The sequence below is a fragment of the Oncorhynchus mykiss genome, chromosome 25, assembly GCF_057628025.1.
Source record: "Oncorhynchus mykiss isolate SJ-2025 chromosome 25, ASM5762802v1, whole genome shotgun sequence".
Classification (NCBI taxonomy): domain Eukaryota; kingdom Metazoa; phylum Chordata; class Actinopteri; order Salmoniformes; family Salmonidae; genus Oncorhynchus; species Oncorhynchus mykiss.
In genome coordinates this window covers 77,781,113-77,802,955 of record NC_143046.1, presented here as the reverse complement: position 1 = coordinate 77,802,955, position 21,843 = coordinate 77,781,113, and the positions used below count along the sequence as shown (strand labels likewise).

At 45.2% G+C, this 21,843-nt stretch overlaps 1 protein-coding gene across 1 annotated transcript in view; it reads right to left on the bottom strand.

Annotated features, from left to right (window-relative positions):
- The window catches only part of LOC110504226 (actin-histidine N-methyltransferase), a 42,683-nt gene that overhangs the window by 5,497 nt on the left and 15,343 nt on the right, over nucleotides 1-21,843 (bottom strand). Inside the window, exons 7-11 of the mRNA XM_036962510.2 lie at nucleotides 15,557-15,615; nucleotides 14,359-14,473; nucleotides 13,142-13,216; nucleotides 10,831-10,997; nucleotides 7,629-7,714 (exon numbers count right to left, since the gene is read on the bottom strand). Coding sequence (XP_036818405.1) covers nucleotides 7,629-7,714; nucleotides 10,831-10,997; nucleotides 13,142-13,216; nucleotides 14,359-14,473; nucleotides 15,557-15,615 — 502 coding nt within the window. The remainder of the gene's footprint in view (nucleotides 1-7,628; nucleotides 7,715-10,830; nucleotides 10,998-13,141; nucleotides 13,217-14,358; nucleotides 14,474-15,556; nucleotides 15,616-21,843) is intronic.

The window sequence follows — 21,843 nt, the reverse complement described above, 5'->3', positions numbered from 1 at the left end:
AAAAGGAGGGGAGGGTGAAAAGGAGGGGAGGGTGAAAAGGAGGGGAGGGTGAAAAGGAGGAGAGGGTGAAAAGGGGGGAGGATGAAAGGAGGGGACATGAAAGGAGGGGACATGAAAGGAGGGGACATGAAAGGAGGGGACATAAAGGAGGGGAGGGTGAAAAGGAGGAGGAGGGTGAAAAAGAGGAGGAGGGTGAAAAGGAGGGGAGGATAAAAAGGAGGGGAGGATAAAAAGGAGGGGAGGATAAAAAGGAGGGGAGGATAAAAAGGAGGGGAGGGTGAAAAGGAGGGGAGGGTGAAAATGAGGGGATGATGAAAATGAGGGGATGATGAAAATGAGGGGATGATGAAAAGGAGGAGAGGGTGAAAAGGAGGGGATGATGAAAAGGAGGGGAGGGTGAAAAGGAGGGGAGGGTGAAAAGTAGGAGAGGGTGAAAAGGAGGAGAGGGTGAAAAGGAGGAGAGGGTGAAAAGGGGGGAGGATGAAAGGAGGGGACATGAAAGGAGGGGACATGAAAGGAGGGGACATAAAGGAGGGGACATAAAGGAGGGGAGGGTGAAAAGGAGGAGGAGGGTGAAAAAGAGGAGGAGGGTGAAAAGGAGGAGGAGGGTGAAAAGGAGGAGGAGGGTGAAGAGGAGGAGGGTGAAAAGGAGGAGGAGGGTGAAAAGGAGGAGGAGGGTGAAAAGGAGGAGAGGGTGAAAAGGGGGGAGGATGAAAGGAGGGGACATGAAAGGAGGGGACATAAAAGGAGAGGAAGGTGAAAGGAGGGGAGGTGAAAAGGAGGGGGGGTGAAAAGGGGGGAACATGAAAGGAGGGGAGGATGAAAAGGAGGGGAGGATGAAAAGGAGGGGAGGATGAAAAGGAGGGGAGGGTGAAAAGGAGGGGGAGCGTGAAAAGGAGGGGGAGGGTGAAAAGGAGGGGGAGGGTGAAAAGGAGGGGGAGGGTGAAAAGGAGGGGGTGGGTGAAAAGGAGGAGAGGGTGAAAAGGGGGGGAGGATGAAAGGGGGGGAGGATGAAAGGGGGGGAGGATGAAAGGGGGGGAGGATGAAAGGGGGCGAGGATGAAGGGGGGAGGATGAAGGGGGGAGGATGAAAGGGGGGGAGGATGAAAAGGAGGGGAGGGTGAAAAGGAGGAGGAGGGTGAAAAGGAGGAGGAGGGTGAAAAGGAGGAGAGGGTGAAAAGGAGGAGAGGGTGAAAAGGAGGAGAGGATGAAAGGAGGGGAGGATGAAAGGATGGGACATAAAAGGAGAGGAAGGTGAAAGGAGGGGAGGGTGAAAGGAGGGGGGGTGAAAAGGAGGGGGTGAAAGGAGGGGAGGATGAAAAGGAGGGGAGGATGAAAAGGAGGGGAGGATGAAAAGGAGGGGAGGATGAAAAGGAGGGCAGGGTGAAAAGGAGGGGGAGGGTGAAAAGGAGGGGGAGGGTGAAAAGGAGGGGGAGGGTGAAAAGGAGGGGGAGGGTGAAAAGGAGGAGAGGGTGAAAAGGGGGGGAGGATGAAAGAGGGGGAGGATGAAAGGGGGGGAGGATGAAAGGGGGGGAGGATGAAAGGGGGGGAGGATGAAGGGGGGGGAGGATGAAGGGGGGGGAGGATGAAGGGGGGAGGATGAAGGGGGGAGGATGAAGGGGGGGAGGATGAAAGGGGGGGAGGATGAAAGGGGGGGAGGATGAAAGGGGGGGAGGATGAAAGGGGGGAGGATGAAAGGGGGGAGGATGAAAGGGGGGGAGGATGAAAGGGGGGGAGGATGAAGGGGGGGAGGATGAAGGGGGGGAGGATGAAGGGGGGGGATGAAGGGGGGGAGGATGAAGGGGGAGGATGAAGGGGGGAGGATGAAGGGGGGAGGATGAAGGGGGGAGGATGAAGGGGGAGGATGAAAGGGGGGAGGATGAAAGGGGGAGGATGAAAGGAGGGGAGGGTGAAAAGGAGGGGAGGATGAAAAGGAGGGGAGGGTGAAAAGGAGGGGAAGGGTGAAAAGGAGGGGAAGGGTGAAAAGGAGGGGAAGGGTGAAAAGGAGGGGAAGGGTGAAAGGAGGGGAGGATGAAAGGAGGGGAGGATGAAAGGAGGGGAGGATGAAAGGAGGGGAGGATGAAAGGAGGGGAGGATGAAAAGGAGGGGAGGATGAAAAGGAGGGGAGGATGAAAGGAGGGGAGGATGAAAGGAGGGGAGGATGAAAGGAGGGGAGGATGAAAGGAGGGGAGGATGAAAGGAGGGGAGGATGACTGCCTAATATGTTCAAACGCTGCACAAACACACACATCATAATACACCCACACACTTAAAATTGTATCAATTTAGATTTTTTCAAAGCAGAATTATATTTTCCCCTTTGTTATGGCAAGCCTGAAACGATTTATACTTTTACTTTTGGTACTTAAGTATATTTGAGCAATTACATTTACTTTTGATACCAAAGTATATTTGAAACCAAATAGTTTTAGACTTTTACTTAAGTAGTATTTTACTGGGTTACTTTCACTTGAGTCACTTTCTATTAAGGTATTTTTACTTTTACTCAAGTATGATAGGGGGGAACTTTTTCCACCACTGCTCATCTCTGTACCCCACACATACAGATAATTGTAAGGTCCCTCAGGCCGAGCAGTGAATTTCAAAAAAAGATTAAACCACAAAGGTTTTCCAATGCCTCGCAAAGAAGGGCACCTATTGGTAGATGAGTAGAAATCAAATAAAACAAGGCCAAATATACAACGTAGTTGCTTACCAAGACGACATTGAATGTTCGAGTGGCTTAGTTACAGTTTGGACTTAAAATCATTTTGAAAATGATATGGCAAGACTTGAAAATGGCTGTCTAACATTGACTAACAACCAACTTGACAGAGCTTGAAGAATAAACAAATGTATGTGCAAATATTGTACAATCCAGGTGTGCAAAAGCTCTTTGAGACTCTGTAATCGCTGCCAAAAGGTGATTTTAACACATATTGACTCAGAGGGTTGAGTACTTACCTAATCAATAATAATAAATGATTTACAAACGTTAGAATTTTTCATCCACTTTTACAGAGTATTTTGTGTAGATCGTTGACACAAAAATAAATAAATAAAAATGTTTTTTTTTTTTTAAATCGACCAAGTCGTCGTCTGTTCTTTCGTCCAATCGATTGGTCAAATTTGTTTTAAATGTATTATTCAATATGTTGACACATCCTCTGTGTTTTAATCAAATCAACTATATTCACTGAGCTTGTCTGATGCTTTAAGCACACTGTTTGATTAAATAATTAAGACACACAAATAACTAGAGGGAGTCCGACCAGCAATTGATTTGATTGTGCCGGGCTCAGACTTGCAGCGCTGTCTTAAAAAAGACAGCGAGTGACTGTGACTAGAACCCGTTGTCTCTCTCTCCCCCCTGCTGTAGCGACCACCACAGAACATCAGTGTTTATCGAGCTGTCCATGTTGCTGAAACTGCAAGATAATTACAGCTATTTCTGACTGAAAAGTTCTGTTACCGAAATCACCAATTTGTTTAGGAAAAACTTTCCATATTCCCTCAATCCTTGCTCTCTTTCCGTGACACAAGTATGCATCTCATGCACGTGACCAAAGACCTAATGGCACGGGACTAGTATTACTACAGATCGTTGGTTGTGTTATTATTACTCCAGAATGTCCATTATTCAGGATGACGAGTTGGGCGGGATAGTTTTTTTCCTAAACTAATTGTTTTTTCTAATAAATTGACAGTTATGACAGAAGCCTGGAGGTTTTTATTATAGGTGTCAAGATACTGTATTTCCACATGTCCAGGTGACAGGGCCACACTGATAACTCCAGCTTGGATCCCAAGTTTCTAAACCATACCAAACCAGCTTTCCTATAGTGTCACCATATTACTGGAATTGAGGAAGTGTGATCATAATCATTAGGATATTATAGCAATCTGTAGTACGTCCTAAATGCCCCCCAGTCTTCAGATGTGAGCTAAACAGTGCAATTGCACTTGAGATGCCTTTTAAAGTGAACTCATCATTTCCTAACGTTTAGGGCAGTTGAATGCTGCTCTGCGATCTATTAACAGCAAGGGTTGCATTAAATAGACTGAGTTTGCTTTAGCCTGCCTGTAGTACCAGGACTTTTCCTATTAACTTCTTATGGCTGCAGGGGCAGTATTGAGTAGCTTGGATGAAAAGGTGACCAGAGGAAACTGCCTGCTCCTCAGTCCCAGTTGAAAAACACTCTGAAGTTTCTAAAACTGTTTCAATGAAGTCTGTGAGTATAACAGAAGTCATATGGCAGGCAAAAACCTGAGAAAAAAATCCAACCAGGAAGTGGGAAATCTGAGGTTTGTAGGTTATGGGTCATTTTGCACTTCCTAAGGCTCCCACTAGATGTCAACAGTCACTAGATGTCAACAGATGTCTGATGCTTCTACTGGGAAGGAGGGGCGATTGAGAGCTAATTGAGTAAGGTCTACCATGACCTGAACATGCGCTGACAATGCGCGTTCATGTGAGAGCGAGCTCTGTTCTATCCCACTTCTGAAGACAAAGGAATTCTCCAGTTGGAACATTATTGAAGATTTATGTTAAAAACATCCTAAAGATTGATTCAATACATCGTTTGACATGTTTATACTGACTGTTACGGAACTTTTTGACATTTCGTCTGCTTTTAGTGAACGCGCTTCGTGACTTTGGATTTATTTACCAAACGTGCTAACAAAAGTAGCTATTTGGACATAAATGATGGACATTACCGAACAAATCAAACATTTATTGTGGAACTGGGACTCCTGGGAGTGCATTCTGATGAAGATCAAAGGTAAGCGAATATTTATAATGTTATTTCTGACTTCTGTTGACTGCACAATATGGCGGATATATTTTTGTCTTGATTGGGCTCTGAGTGCCGACCTCAGATTATTGCATGGTTTGCTTTTTGAAATCTGACACAGCGGTTGCATTAAGGAGAAGTGGATCTAAAATTCCATGTATAACACTTGATCTTTGATCAACGTTTATGATGAGTATTTCTGGAAATTGATGTGGCTCTCTGCAAAATCACCGATGTTTTTGGAACTACTGAACATAACGCGCCAATGTATACTGAGATTTTTTTATATAAATATAAACTTTACTGAACAAAACATACATGTATTGTGTAACATGAAGTCCTATGAGTGTCATCTGATGAAGATCATCAAAGGTTAGTGATTAATTTTATCTACATTTGTGCTTTTTGTGACTCCTGTCTTTGGCTGGTAAAATGGCTGTTTTTCTGTGATTTGGAGGTGACTAAACATAATCGTTTGTGGTGTTTTCGCTGTAAAGCCTTTTTGAAATTGGACACTGTAGCGGGATTAACAAAAAGATTACCTTTAAAATGGTATAAAATAGTTGTATGTTTGAGGAATTTTAATTATGAGATTTCTGTTGTTTGAATTTGGCGCCCTGCACTTTCACTGGCTGTTGTCATACCGATCCCGTTAACGGGATTGCAGCCCTAAAAAGTTCAACAAGTTAGCCGATCAAGTAAAGAGAGAGAGACGACAGAGAGAGAGACGACAGAGAGAGAGAGAGAGAGAGAGAGAGAGACGACAGAGAGAGAGAGAGACGACAGAGAGAGAGAGAGACGACAGAGACGACAGAGAGAGAGACAGAGACGACAGAGAGAGAGAGACGACAGAGAGAGAGACGACAGAGAGCGAGACGACAGAGAGCGAGACGACAGAGAGCGAGACGACAGAGAGCGAGACGACAGAGAGCGAGACGACAGAGAGCGAGACGACAGAGAGCGAGACGACAGAGAGCGAGACGACAGAGAGCGAGACGACAGAGAGCGAGACGACAGAGAGCGAGACGACAGAGAGCGAGACGACAGAGCGAGACGACAGAGCGAGACGACAGAGCGAGACGACAGAGAGAGAGACGACAGAGACGAGAGAGAGAGAGACGACAGAGAGAGAGACGACAGAGACGACAGAGATGACAGAGAGAGACGACAGAGACGACAGAGAGAGACGACAGAGACGACAGAGAGAGAGACGACAGAGAGAGAGAGACGACAGAGAGAGAGAGACGACAGAGAGAGAGAGACGACAGAGAGAGAGAGACGACAGAGAGAGAGAGAGACGACAGAGAGAGACGAGAGAGAGCGAGACGACAGAGAGCGAGACGACAGAGAGCGAGACGACAGAGAGCGAGACGACAGAGAGCGAGACGACAGAGAGCGAGACGACAGAGAGCGAGACGACAGAGAGCGAGACGACAGAGAGCGAGACGACAGAGAGCGAGACGACAGAGAGCGAGACGACAGAGAGCGAGACGACAGAGAGCGAGACGACAGAGAGAGAGACGACAGAGACGAGAGAGAGAGAGACGACAGAGAGAGAGACGACAGAGAGAGAGACGACAGAGAGAGAGACGACAGAGAGAGAGACGACAGAGAGAGAGACGACAGAGACGACAGAGATGACAGAGAGAGACGACAGAGATGACAGAGAGAGACGACAGAGACGACAGAGAGAGAGACGACAGAGACGACAGAGAGAGAGACGACAGAGAGAGAGAGAGACGACAGAGAGAGACGACAGAGAGACGACAGAGAGAGACGACAGAGAGCGAGACGACAGAGAGCGAGACGACAGAGAGCGAGACGACAGAGAGCGAGACGACAGAGAGCGAGACGACAGAGAGCGAGACGACAGAGAGCGAGACGACAGAGAGAGAGACGACAGAGACGAGAGAGAGAGAGACGACAGAGAGAGAGACGACAGAGACGACAGAGATGACAGAGACGACAGAGATGACAGAGAGAGACGACAGAGATGACAGAGAGAGAGACGACAGAGACGACAGAGAGAGAGACGACAGAGACGACAGAGAGAGAGACGGAGACGACAGAGAGAGAGACGACAGAGAGAGAGACGACAGAGAGAGAGACGACAGAGACGACAGAGAGAGAGACGACAGAGACGACAGAGAGAGAGACGACAGAGACGACAGAGAGAGAGACGACAGAGACGACAGAGAGAGAGACGACAGAGACGACAGAGAGGACAGAGAGGACAGAGAGAGAGACGACAGAGAGGACAGAGAGAGAGACGACAGAGACGACAGAGAGAGAGAGACGACAGAGAGAGAGAGAGACGACAGAGAGAGAGAGACGACAGAGACGACAGAGAGGACAGAGAGAGAGACGACAGAGACGACAGAGAGAGAGAGACGACAGAGAGAGAGAGACGACAGAGAGAGAGAGACGACAGAGACGACAGAGAGAGACGACAGAGAGAGACGACAGAGACGACAGAGAGAGAGAAACGACAGAGACGACAGAGAGAGAGAGACGACAGAGAGAGACGACAGAGACGACAGAGAGAGAGAGACGACAGAGAGAGAGACAACAGAGAGAGAGAGACGACAGAGAGAGAGACGACAGAGAGAGAGACGACAGAGAGAGAGACGACAGAGAGAGAGACGACAGAGAGAGAGACGACAGAGAGAGAGACGACAGAGAGAGAGACGACAGAGAGAGAGACGACAGAGAGAGACGACAGAGAGAGACGACAGAGAGAGAGACGACAGAGAGAGAGACGACAGGCAGGCAGGCAGACAGGCAGGCAGGCAGACTGGCAGAGGGAGGCAGAGAGAGAGTGTGTGTGTCTTACCCTCAGTCATACAGAAGACTCTGAGGAAGGCTAGTAGCTGGGCAGAGATTGGAGGATCGCTGCAGTGCAGGGCAAAGATACTGGACCTGATGAGGGGGGAGAGAGAGGCAAAGAGGGCAAGAGAAAGAGTAAAAAAGAAACATCACAGTACAGACACAACTTCTCCAATTCACATTACCCTTTGCACACACAGATATGACCTCATAAAGCTAGACCAGTAGACCCCACAGGACCTTGTAGCCCCAACCGAAAAAAAAACCTTCCACAATGAATCCCTGTATGACGTGAACCATCTAAAACCCTGATCAGTGGCTTGGTAGGTACAGTAGATGTTAATGGTGGCCAGTGGCCCACTATTAACCCAGGCCCACTCACGTTTAGCATGGAGGCCGAACCATGATCCCATGATGCAATTTTAATAGCCACTCAATCAATTACAAGCAAGAGAGAGTGAATGAGCAAGAGACAGAGAGACTACTACACCACGGGTGACCAGGCTGGTGGGGTGACCAGGCTGGTGAGCCGGTGTGGGTGCTGGCTTCTGTTCCAGCCAAGCAGAATAGTTTTTGGGGCTTTGGTCATTTGAAATCTATCCAGAATAAACATTGCATCATTGTCTCAGAATAGGTCTCTATACCATGAGAGAACCTTTCCATCCTCCCCTTGACATTTCCATCAACAGGAAGCTTAATCATTTTATCATTACATTAATATCATGCAGCCCTCCCCCTCTGTCATTTTAAACGCTTTTTCATCTCTTATTGACGGGGCATTCTGGGAATTAGATTAGAAAGCCATTGTTGAACTGAAATTGGTACTTAATGCAGGTATAACCAAGGATGTGATATTATCCAAATCACATACAATTTGTCTGATGATTTAGGCATATGTACTTTGGATGGTGCCCTCATTGATTGTGTTTCCGCTTATAAATATCTGGGCATCTGAATGGATAAAAAGCTATCATTTAAAAAGCACGTTGAGTAGTTAAGAAATGAAGAATTCAAATAGGCTTCTTCTAGAGGAACAGGTCTGGTCTTCATTAAAGAGCAGAAACCTAAATCATTCTGGTTAATGACCATGGCGATATGGTCTATATGAATGCAGCTGCCACTGTACTGAAGCCATTGGACGAACTGTATCATAGTGCATTGTGCTTTATTACGGGAGATGTGTCAGTAGACATCGTTACATTTTGTATCAGAAAGTAGGCCGGCCCTCTTTGAAGTCTCATAGATCATTGCAATGTGCCTAGAAAGCCTTATTGCATAAACTTCCGCCATACCTAACTTCAAACCTAACCTTCAGACCTATAAGTTACCAGACCCGGACTCAATCTCCACCAAGTTAAATAAATATGCTTTAAGTTTCTTAGCACCTCTCATGTGGAATGATCCCCAGAGTTGGGACCTCTAGGCCGATTCAGGAAGAGGGCCTTTTAACTGAAGAATCAGTGATTCATAGGATTGTGTTTTGCTTTTCGTGTATAGGATAACTGATGTGTATATACAGTAGATATGTATAGTATAACTGATGTGTATATACAGTAGATATGTATAGTATAACTGATGTGTATATACAGTAGATATGTATAGTATAACTGATGTGTATATACAGTAGATATGTATAGTATAACTGATGTGTATATACAGTAGATATGTACAGTATAACTGATGTGTATATACAGTAGATATGTATAGTATAACTGATGTGTATATACAGTAGATATGTATAGTATAACTGATGTGTATATACAGTAGATATGTATAGTATAACTGATGTGTATATACAGTAGATATGTATAGTATAACTGATGTGTATATACAGTAGATATGTATAGTATAACTGATGTGTATATACAGTAGATATGTATAGTATAACTGATGTGTATATACAGTAGATATGTATAGTATAACTGATGTGTATATACAGTAGATATGTATAGTATAACTGATGTGTATATACAGTAGATATGTATAGTATAACTGATGTGTATATACAGTAGATATGTATAGTATAACTGATGTGTATATTCAGTAGATATGTATAGTATAACTGATGTGTATATACAGTAGATATGTATAGTATAACTGATGTGTATATACAGTAGATATGTATAGTATAACTGATGTGTATATACAGTAGATATGTATAGTATAACTGATGTGTATATACAGTAGATATGTATAGTATAACTGATGTGTATATACAGTAGATATGTATAGTATAACTGATGTGTATATACAGTAGATATGTATAGTATAACTGATGTGTATATTCAGTAGACATGTATAGTATAACTGATGTGTATATACAGTAGACATGTATAGTATAATTGATGAGTATATACAGTAGATATGTATAGGATAACTGATGTGTATATACAGTAGATATGTATAGTATAACTGATGTGTATATACAGTAGATATGTATAGTATAACTGATGTGTATATACAGTAGATATGTATAGTATAACTGATGTGTATATACAGTAGATATGTATAGTATAACTGATGTGTATATACAGTAGATATGTATAGTATAACTGATGTGTATATACAGTAGATATGTATAGTATAACTGATGTGTATATACAGTAGATATGTATAGTATAATTGATGTGTATATACAGTAGATATGTATAGTATAACTGATGTGTATATACAGTAGACATGTACAGTATAATTGATGTTTATTGATGTGTTCATGCAGGTGGTATCAGCAGGCCTCCCTGCTTCAATAAAGGTTGAATAAAAATAAGATCTATGAAGAAGACGGATGAAAGGAGTTGTGAGCCACATCGGGCTCTGGTCAAATGTAGTGCACTATAAAGGAATAGGCTGTGGTTTGAGACACAGCATAAGTCTCCCAGTGTAGCCTTTGTTTTAATAGTAAATTCTCCTCTCCTGGATCCACTAGCTCTGGGTAATGTAATAGTAATGCTGCTAGACTAGAGCGGGCCTCAGTAATGTGTTTGCAGTGTAATAATATCGGCCATGTCCTGCCAATTGTCACATTGATCAATTCACTGAAATGCAGGAAAATATTGCCTTCCTGAAATTACCTCCATCTCTGACATAATTGAGAGATACCATCTATTTCTCTCTCACTCTACCCCTCTCCCAGTTTCCCTCCCTACCACTTTCCCCCCCCTCCCTACTTATGAGGGGATTCCTGTGTGTACGCGTGTGTCTCTACTTACGAGGGGATGCCAGCGCGGGCCAGCACCTCCGCCTTCATGGCGTACAGCCGTTCACTCTTGGACACGCCCAGTTTGATCTTGACTCTGTCATGGGCATTCTCCTGGAAGAAGAAGCCGTTGTGGATCACAAACTCAGCGTTGGATCGCGTCCCGTAGAAGATGTAGATCTGAGGACAGAGAAGAGAACAGCCACTCAACATAAAAGGGATAGTTCAGTATTTTACAACTTAAATCTTAGCTGCTTCCTCCCCCTGCTGAAGGTATATGGGCCAGGAGTAACTGTTATGTATGGTGTGGCTTTCTTCAAACTTCACTAGATAGCTGAACTTCCCCTTTATCATCTGACTCCAACTCAACCTCTAAAAGGTTATTGTACATCGGTATGGGTTGGCTCAGCAATGTGGTGAACATTCCACCTCCTATTCCCTCTACCATTTTCCCTCATAACCATGATATCATGTTTGATCTAGTGGAAGCTTCACAGGAGCACAGAGAATCCCCACACCACACCCGTATGGCTCCAACATATTACATCCACATTTACAGATAGCAGAAGGGAACAGGTGAGAGGGAAAGCTGGAGAGAGGGGTAGGGGCAGGGGACAGACAGGAGGAGGAGTGATAAAGCTTAGTAGGTAAATGTAGCTTAGTGGTTTGTGTCTCTGTGAGCTCAGGCCGAGTCTGCATCTCAAATGCCTTTTCCCTATGTAGTGCACTACTTTTGACCAGGGCCCGTAGACCTGTAGAGCACCATATATGGAACAGGGTGCTATTTGGGACACACACTCTGTGAGCTCAGGGCACTTTGGCCGGATGGTGATATCTGCCAGAGGAATCATGGGATCAAGCGCTCCATTCCCCGTCACCCTACCCCCTGCGGTCTCTCTGAATCTTATCAAATAATTCCCATTCTAAAGAGATACTGTAGGGAGGGGGAGCACCAGAGGGTGAGAGAGAGGACTGGGAGGAAGAAGTGGGAGCAATAGAGGTTGGTTGTGTCGTGATTCTCCAGCCTTCTCCCAAAGTATGGATTTAACAACTGCGGAAACACCCTCCAGCCAATGCTTACACCAATTCTTCAAACCTCCCTCCAGCCAATGCTTACACCAATTCTTCAAACCTCCCTCCAGCCAATGCTTACACCAATTCTTCAAACCTCCCTCCAGCCAATGCTTACACCAATTCTTCAAACCTCCCTCCAGCCAATGCTTACACCAATTCTTCAAACCTCCCTCCAGCCAATGCTTACACCAATTCTTCAAACCTCCCTCCAGCCAATGCTTACACCAATTCTTCAAACCTCCCTCCAGCCAATGCTTACACCAATTCTTCAAACCTCCCTCCAGCCAATGCTTACACCAATTCTTCAAACCTCCCTCCAGCCAATGCTTACACCAATTCTTCAAACCTCCCTCCAGCCAATGCTTACACCAATTATTCAAACCTCCCTCCAGCCAATGCTGACACCAATTATTCAAACCTCCCTCCAGCCAATGCTGACACCAATTCTTCAAACCTCCCTCCAGCCAATGCTTACACCAATTATTCAAACCTCCCTCCAGCCAATGCTGACACCAATCCTATGCTTTTAAATCCATGACATGGAGTGTGGAAGTGCATACTTCTGTAAAAGGTGGAGAATTGTGATGCAGCCAGTGAGTAAGTGACAGGGAGGGAGTGAAACAATAACACACTGCTTTAGAGCAGAGGGTTGGACCGTTAAGCCTGGCTAGGTCCAGCTGACTCACACCCAGCTCTGGCATGGCCTTCTCCCTGACATAACATCAACACCAGTCAACCAGTCTGTCAAGGCCTCTCAGAGGTGAACATAACGTCACCACTACAACACAACTAGTGATACTCAGGCCAGAGTCAATTACAGAGTATGGCTTTACAGGCAGCTTGAGCTTTCAGGAGTGTGTTTGACTTGCACAGCTGCCTATCAAGCTCGAGTTCATTCAAATGGCAGAATACAATTGATCTCTGAACTGTGTGATGGACAACAAATAATACATAGGAAACAAACAAAAGAAGATACATGCAACATTCATTTAGGTAACTGTTGTGGCTGTTGTTAAAAGTAACCCAGATGGAGGGAGTTGACAGTTGATTTAGAACCAACTGCCTTTTGATTGACAAACATGATGCAATCAGATCCTACACAATCCAACATGATGTATAGTTCAAATAAGTCATGGCCCATAGGGCAGTGTCCTCTTGTTTCTGTAGCATGAGGCGGCTTGGTGTACATGTACACCCCTGGACAATTTGTATAGTAGCTAAAGAGTCCATGCTACCCTGACCCGACTCACCTGTTCATTCTCTTTGTAGTCCTGCAGAGCCACACACTCACACCGGTCATCCTCCAGGTTGTAACCAGTGGTGATCTGAACAACACACAAAGTGTAATTCATCCATTCACTGATTTGAACCAGTCCTTGATTCGCTTCAATTAGGTTTTTCCAACAGTCACTAATCAAACATGTTTAAAAATCAAAACACACTTTACAGTCAAAATAAATAGAGTAGTTATACTATAGAGCTGCAGTGAATTCTGGGAGCTTCTTCACTGACTGACTGGCGATACAATTTGCAGCACATTTATTTTACAACACATGACCAGCTTCTCTCCTAGTATTAAAAGAGCTGTATATCCATCATCCATTCCTCTAATAACAAGACTAACCAACAAAATAAGAACATTTATTTAAAAACATGAATGTATTAGTTTAGCATAAATAATCAAGGTCTGTATCAATACAGATACTTCCCCAGATTCTGAGTTAGTGAGAGGTTTACACAAATAGGCAGAAATGAAGGACATTGAATGAACCCATACAATTATCACCAGTGAGAATAACAACATACTCAAGGAACTGGAGCTAAAGAACAGCAATAAAATGTGGAAATATGTTGGAAGCTGCAACCTATTTTTATTAAACAAACACCAAGGGAATATACAGAAAGACATTTCAGTCTTTAAATGACTTGTTTCAGCAATGTATCGGGTCTTCACAAAAACATATCTAATTTGAGGGGCGTAAATGCAGTTAACATGCATACTAAAGGAGGGGATATTATTGCTCTGTTACAAATCAGTCACTAAACACAATCAAAGCCAAATGATTCAAATAAGTAACAGATGCCCATGAGATAAGCGTAATCAACTGAGGAAAACACAGTCTGTGTGGTTTCTCTCAAATCTATAATTATTTTTCTGAATAATTTAAAACCTTTCAAATAGTGGGAAGTGTGCAGTAGTGCAATAGGCATGCTTCAGCCATGCAATAGGCATGCTTCAGCCATGCTTCAGCCTTGCAATAGGCATGCTTCAGCCATGCAATAGGCATGCTTCAGCCATGCAATAGGCATGCTTCAGCCATGCTTCAGCCATGCAATAGGCATGCTTCAGCCATGCAATAGGCATGCTTCAGCCATGCAATAGGCATGCTTCAGCCATGCAATAGGCATGCTTCAGCCATGCAATAGTGATCTAATACGTATGTAGTAGGGTGTTTGTAGTACTCACAAGGCCGTTGGTATGGTTACACATGTCCCAGAGAGGGATGAGGGCAAGGGTGACACGGCTACCGTCTTCTGTAGGGATCTGGTTCTGACGGGTCATCACTGAGGAAACCGCCCATCTATAGGGATTAAAGGTCACGGTAAACCAATCATCAATCAGCAACAAGATTCACTTTTCATGGACTAGCCAATCATAACAAGGACCCTGTGTTTTTCCTGAGCAGGGAAAACTGAGGACCCCAGTTATAGCCTCATGTTTTGGGAAATTCAACTAGTCCCCAAGACAAGTGGCTTCAACCACATCAGATAGCAAACCTTGCTACTAACCATGTTCCCATCCAAACATTCACCTGACGCATGAAAAAAGTCACGACCGGGCTGATGAAAACATGAAATGCTGGTCACAGTTTGATAAAAGCAGACAGAAAACGCGGTTCGATACGGTGGGATCTTTTTGTGTTGGCAAAATAAAAGAGAGAAATGGAGGTGTAAATGCACATTTTGATATACTGTATTAACCATCATATCGACAGAAAACCTTTTAACTTGTATTTTTACATTCGGTACATAGGAATTTAATGGCAAAAGTCACTTTTACGTGCACTATTTCATCACACACAGCCTTTTACCAGTTTGATGGAAACATCTCTGGTGGGAAATGTGCATATTGTTTCATGCAGATGAGAATATACACACAGGGGAGGTGGAGGAAAGCCATTTAAAAAGCAGGCCGACACACTCCCACACCAACGCACACAGGGTAGGTGGAGGAAAGCCATTTAAAAAGCAGGCAGGCAGGCAGACACACACACACAAACACACACAGGGGAGGTGGAGGAAAGCCATTTAAAAAGCAGGCCGACACACACACACACACCAACACACACAGGGGAGGTGGAGGAAAGCCATTTAAAAAGCAGGCCGACACACACACACACACACACACACAGGGGAGGTGGAGGAAAGCCATTTAAAAAGCAGGCCGACACACTCCCACACCAACGCACACAGGGTAGGTGGAGGAAAGCCATTTAAAAAGCAGGCAGACAAACACCCACACCAACACACACAGGGGAGGTGGAGGAAAGCCATTTAAAAAGCAGGCAGACAGAAACACACACACAGGGGAGGTGGAGGAAAGCCATTTAAAAAGCAGGCCGACACACACACACACACACACACACACACACACACACACCAACCTGTAGTCGTCGAACGTGAAGGCATCCTTCAAGGGCAGTTTACTGGTGGTCAGATGAGTCTGGAAATTGAAGGTGAGGAAGAGAGAAAAGGAGAGAAAGAAGGAAATGGAGTGCAAGAAAGAAAGGGAGATGGAGAGAAATGGAGTGAGGAGGGAAAGATAAACACAAAACAGTGAAATGTCATCCTGTTGCTGCCTAACATCCTAAAAACAGTGTGTGAAATGTCATCCTGTTGCTGCCTAACATCCTAAAAACAGTGTGTGAAATGTCATCCTGTTGCTGCCTAACATCCTAAAAACAGTGTGTGAAATGTCATCCTGACACTGCCTAACATCCTAAAAACAGTGTGTGAAATGTCATCCTGACACTGCCTAACATCCTAAAAACAGTGTGTGAAATGTCATCCCGACACTGCCTAACATCCTAAAAACAGTGTATGTTAGTGTGTGTGTGTTAGCGTCTGCGGTGTGAGGATTAGGGTGGCGTTGGCCCCCCATACATCACTGTCAACTTAATGTGTTGTGCCCAGCAGACGTCATCAATCTGCTTCATCAATTTGGGTGACAGAGAACCACCAGTGCCACAGAAATCTACATTTAAAGCCCCACACTGGACGCCTCCAAGGGCTAATTTCCAACCTAGCAGGAGGTAGAGGTGGACGGAGAGGACTAGTACATTTCGCAGCTAGAAAGAGATATAGGTGGGGGGAGATAAGGGTGTGGTGGAGGGGGGATAGAGGGATAAGTAGAGACAGAGAGAGAGAGCAGAGCACCTGTGCTTCCCCAACATGCTAAGTGAGCTGCAGCAAAAAGACTCCAGTTCAGTAGGAAGGAACCCACAGTAAGACACGTAGCCAAGGCTCTCTCCACAGTAAGACACGTAGCCAAGGCTCTCTCCACAGTAAGACACGTAGCCAAGGCTCTCTCCACAGTAAGACACGTAGCCAAGGCTCTCTCCACAGTAAGACACGTAGCCAAGGCTCTCTCCACAGTAAGACACGTAGCCAAGGCTCTCTCCACAGTAAGACACGTAGCCAAGGCTCTCTCCACAGTAAGACACGTAGCCAAGGCTCTCTCCACAGTAAGACACGTAGCCAAGGCTCTCTCCACAGTAAGACACGTAGCCAAGGCTCTCTCCACAGTAAGACACGTAGCCAAGGCTCTCTCCACAGTAAGACACGTAGCCAAGGCTCTCTCCACAGTAAGACACGTAGCCAAGGCTCTCTCCACAGTAAGACACGTAGCCAAGGCTCTCTCCACAGTAAGACACGTAGCCAAGGCTCTCTCCACAGTAAGACACGTAGCCAAGGCTCTCTCCACAGTAAGACACGTAGCCAAGGCTCTCTCCACAGTAAGACACGTAGCCAAGGCTCTCTCCACAGTAAGACACGTAGCCAAGGCTCTCTCCACAGTAAGACACGTAGCCAAGGCTCTCTCCACAGTAAGACACGTAACCAAGGCTCTCTCCACAGTAAGACATGTAGCTAAGGCTCTCTCCACAGTAAGACACGAAACCAAGGCTCTCTCCACAGTAAGACACGTAACCAAGGCTCTCTCGTTGTTACACACACACAGAGGGGTATTTAGCTAGGGCTGTGGTGGTAAGGTTATAAAAGCAAGTGGTCACATTTCTCCCCCTGAGTGGATGGCTGGGTGTGTGTGAGGTGTGTGTGTGTAAGAGACAGTCCGACAGCGACACTGATTTATCCCAACAGTAAAGTGAGGAGAATCACACTCACAGGGCCAACCCTAACCTACTCCCCTCAACACCCACACGTTTCACCTGACAACCTACCCCCTCAACACCCACACGTTTCACCTGACACAACCTACCCCCTCAACACCCACGTTTCACCTGACAACCTACCCCCTCAACACCCACACGTTTCACCTGACAACCTACCCCCTCAACACCCACACGTTTCACCTGACAACCTACCCCCTCAACACCCACACGTTTCACCTGACAACCTACCCCCTCAACACCCACACGTTTCACCTGACAACCTACCCCCTCAACACCCACACGTTTCACCTGACACAACCTACTCCCCTCACCACCCACACGTTTCACCTGACAACCTACCCCCTCAACACCCACACGTTTCACCTGACACAACCTACCCCCTCAACACCCACGTTTCACCTGACAACCTACCCCCTCAACACCCACACGTTTCACCTGACAACCTACCCCCTCAACACCCACACGTTTCACCTGACACAACCTACCCCCTCAACACCCACACGTTTCACCTGACACAACCTACCCCTTCAACACCCACACGTTTCACCTGACAACCTACCCCCTCAACACCCACACGTTTCACCTGACAACCTACCCCCTCAACACCCACACGTTTCACCTGACACAACCTACTCCCCTCAACACCCACACGTTTCACCTGACAACCTACCCCCTCAACACCCACACGTTTCACCTGACACAACCTACCCCCTCAACACCCACGTTTCACCTGACAACCTACCCCCTCAACACCCACACGTTTCACCTGACAACCTACCCCCTCAACACCCACACGTTTCACCTGACACAACCTGCCCCCTCAACACCCACACATTTCACCTGACAACCTACCCCCTCAACACCCACACGTTTCACCTGACACAACCTACCCCCTCAACACCCACACGTTTCACCTGACAACCTACCCCCTCAACACCCACACGTTTCACCTGACACAACCTACCCCCTCAACACCCACACGTTTCACCTGACAACCTACCCCCTCAACACCCACACGTTTCACCTGACACAACCTACCCCCTCAACACCCACACGTTTCACCTGACAACCTACCCCCTCAAGACCCACACGTTTCACCTGACACAACTTACCCCCCCAACACCCACACGTTTCACCTGACACAACTTACCCCCCCAACACCCACACGTTTCACCTGACAACCTACCCCCTCAAGACCCACACGTTTCACCTGACACAACCTACTAGTTACAACCTACAACCTACTAGTAGTTAAATATAAGTTACTACTTTAACTCTTTGACATAAGTCCACTTAAATGACAGGGTGTCCCCAAATATTGAAGACAGGGGATGGAATAATAACCCAGGTAGACTGCAGCCTCCTCCCTCCCCCTGGTTTTGACAGAGAAGAAGTGGTAGTGGGATGGAGGAGCAGCTTTGAGCCTCGTCCTGCTCTGCTCTGACAGCCATTAAAAGATAAGCGTCTAGACTAGCGGATGGATCCTAGTGGGAGAGGTGTAGTGTCGACGTGGAGCCCAGCAGCCAGGCCTGATCCTGGGCTGGGCCCTGACTGCTACCTGCCTGTGGAAGGTTAGACAGATACCTGGAGCTCCTCAGAGAGGAATGGGAAGGTTAGACAGATACCTGGAGCTCCTCAGAGAGGAAAGGGAAGGTTAGACAGATACCTGGAGCTCCTCAGAGAGGAAAGGGAAGGTTAGACAGATACCTGGAGCTCCTCAGAGAGGAAAGGGAAGGTTAGACAGATACCTGGAGCTCCTCAGAGAGGAAAGGGAAGGTTAGACAGATACCTGGAGCTCCTCAGAGAGGAAAGGGAAGGTTAGATAGATGGACAGATACATGGAGCTCCTCAGAGAGGAAATGAAAACGACACCACTGGGACACAAAAAAAATATATATATAATCACACCATGCGCCACAAACACACACATTCCAAGGTTACTTTGCATTGGTTTGCTGCATACTGAGGTCACCTTATGAGGTCCACACATTCAGCTTCTGGATACTCAAACACACACAGTTACAAACTCATACAGTCCCATTGGAAGGAAGAGGCACTCTTTGGCCTGCTACACTCACTGGGTTCTACTTCAGATGGCCTGCTACACTCACTGGGTTCTACACTCACTGGGTTCTACTTCAGATGGCCTGCTACACTCACTGACAACAGCCTATCCCACCCCACCTTCACAGGGGGGTGAATATCTATAGGAGGGAGACACATGCATTAAAAACTCACTGACTGACTACCCAATTCTAACACAAGAGGACTGTGTGGGGGGGGGGGTAGTCCCAGCCACTCAAACATGTACAGAAGGTACAATCAGGTCAATTCAATTCAAAGCCAATGCGACAACATCATTTTCCAGCCCGGTCATCTGCGGCCACCCGCCTTGGAAAAGAGAGAGAGAGAGGCTGACATTGACAGTAGTCATTACATTGACGCAGAGGACATGACAGAGGAAAGAAGGAGGGGGATTCAAAAAGAGGGAGGGATGAGAGAGGAGAAGTAGAGGAGAACAAAAGGAAAGAGCGAGGAAGAGCAAAGATGTGAGAGGGAGTGTGGAGGGGGGGAGGGGCTGAAAGGAGATGTAGTGAAGAAGAGGGGAAATATGGACAGTACACACACCTTTCACAAACACGCCCTCTAAAGAATACATCGCTCAAATCAACCCAGAAGGAGAGTTCAACTACAACACCATGGCCATGAGGCTTCCAACACATCTTCATTAGAACATAGTGGAATATTACCGATGCTGCTGGAACCACCACTCACCTTCTATTTTATTATCATTACCACAGTTGTTTTGTTTCCTTATGGTTGCTTATTGAGTCTTTGGTTTAAAGCTACAGTATATAACACTTATTATATAATTATTAATAATGTGATGTTATCAGTTTTATTACATGGTAACAGACACCCAACTATACCTATAACTCACCATTACCATCTAGTGGGCATTGATGGTACTGTCTTTTCAGAGACAGGCCACCTGCTGTCTGTCAAGGCAACAAAACAGCACATTTCTGTCAAGTAGCACCCACTTTATGATTCACTCTTCTGCTTAATTCAGTCAATTGTATGAAAGCAAATATTGCAGGGACAAAAGCAACTAAAATGCTTCACCTAGATAGCAGGGATTGGCATGAGTACTCAAGTTCTCCATTCAAGGTTAATATTAGATTACTAATGAGTAATTAGCAAGTGAAATGTACGATCCCTGACAAAAATAAAAGTATATCTTAGACATCTTTACTTTTTGTAGAGTATGTGAAGTACATTGACAATATGTTTAAAATGACATGCCTTAAATATGGTTTGATGAATGGGTACTAGCAAGGACCAGTAATAAACCATCTCGTTCAACTGAGAACTAACATTTCATCAAAAAACATGTCAACACACACACACCAGTCCAGATCAACCAAGAGACAATGACAAACATGAACTATTGCCATCATGAATATTTCATATTTCATGTCTTGACAGTAATGTGAATGTTGTTTTCTCTTCCCTAATTGACAGTTATTTGATGACAGAATCAGACACACAAAGCATCCCAACTAAAGAATGTGAAAATCATTTGGAGAAAAATGTGTTTTTTTATTTCTCCTTCTTTGATAAAGAGACTAGAGAACCTAGAGTAGTCTAGTCTCCGTCCCAAATGGCACCCTACTCAATACATAGTGTATACATTTTGACGAGAGCCCTATGGCTCGAATGCACTATATAGGGAATAGGGATAGATTTAGGACGCATCCCTAGTCTTCATTGGTTTGATCAAAGGGAAAGCAAACATGTCAGTTAATAACTTCAAATTAGCATACTGGGAGAGAGATTTGCATCACAATTTGTCTTGCGTTTCTTCCAAATCATAATAAAATGTAATCACATTGTCTCTCCGTTTTCCTGACTGAAGGTACAGCTACCTACCTCCAGATAAACTGGACCTTTCAAACTAAATAGCTATGGAGAGTAGAGGTACTGGCATCAATCCCTAAGAAAAGCACCGTTGGCCATTTAACCATTGTGAATGTTCTATCTATGAAGCCTTTATAATGCTATGCTGCTCTCATTGAGATTTGAGTCATATTTTGCTTGGGAACCTTGTGAAAGATGAAATGTGAATAAATATCAATGTGTTGTATTGTGGTAAATAGTACACATCTACAAACACCGTATCCCAAATGGCACCCTATTCCCTATATAGTAACTTCTTTTCACCAGAGCCCCCTGGACCCTTCTCAAAATTAGTGCACGAAAGTATATAAGGAATAGCAAAAGTAGTGCACTATATAGGATGTTCCACCGATCACACAGGAGTGGTCTTCAGTTCAGACCAGTGGTATTAAAATTGTATGGGAACAGCAGTGGGATAGGCTAAACAAATATTTTTATGATTCTTTTAGGAACAACAAATTAAGAGTACAGATTATTGTATGGAACAATATATAAACGTTTTTGAGAAAGATCATTTTAAGAAAACATTTTTTTGGAGTAAATGTATTTATTGGTTTATTTTCATTCTGATAAGAGATGAA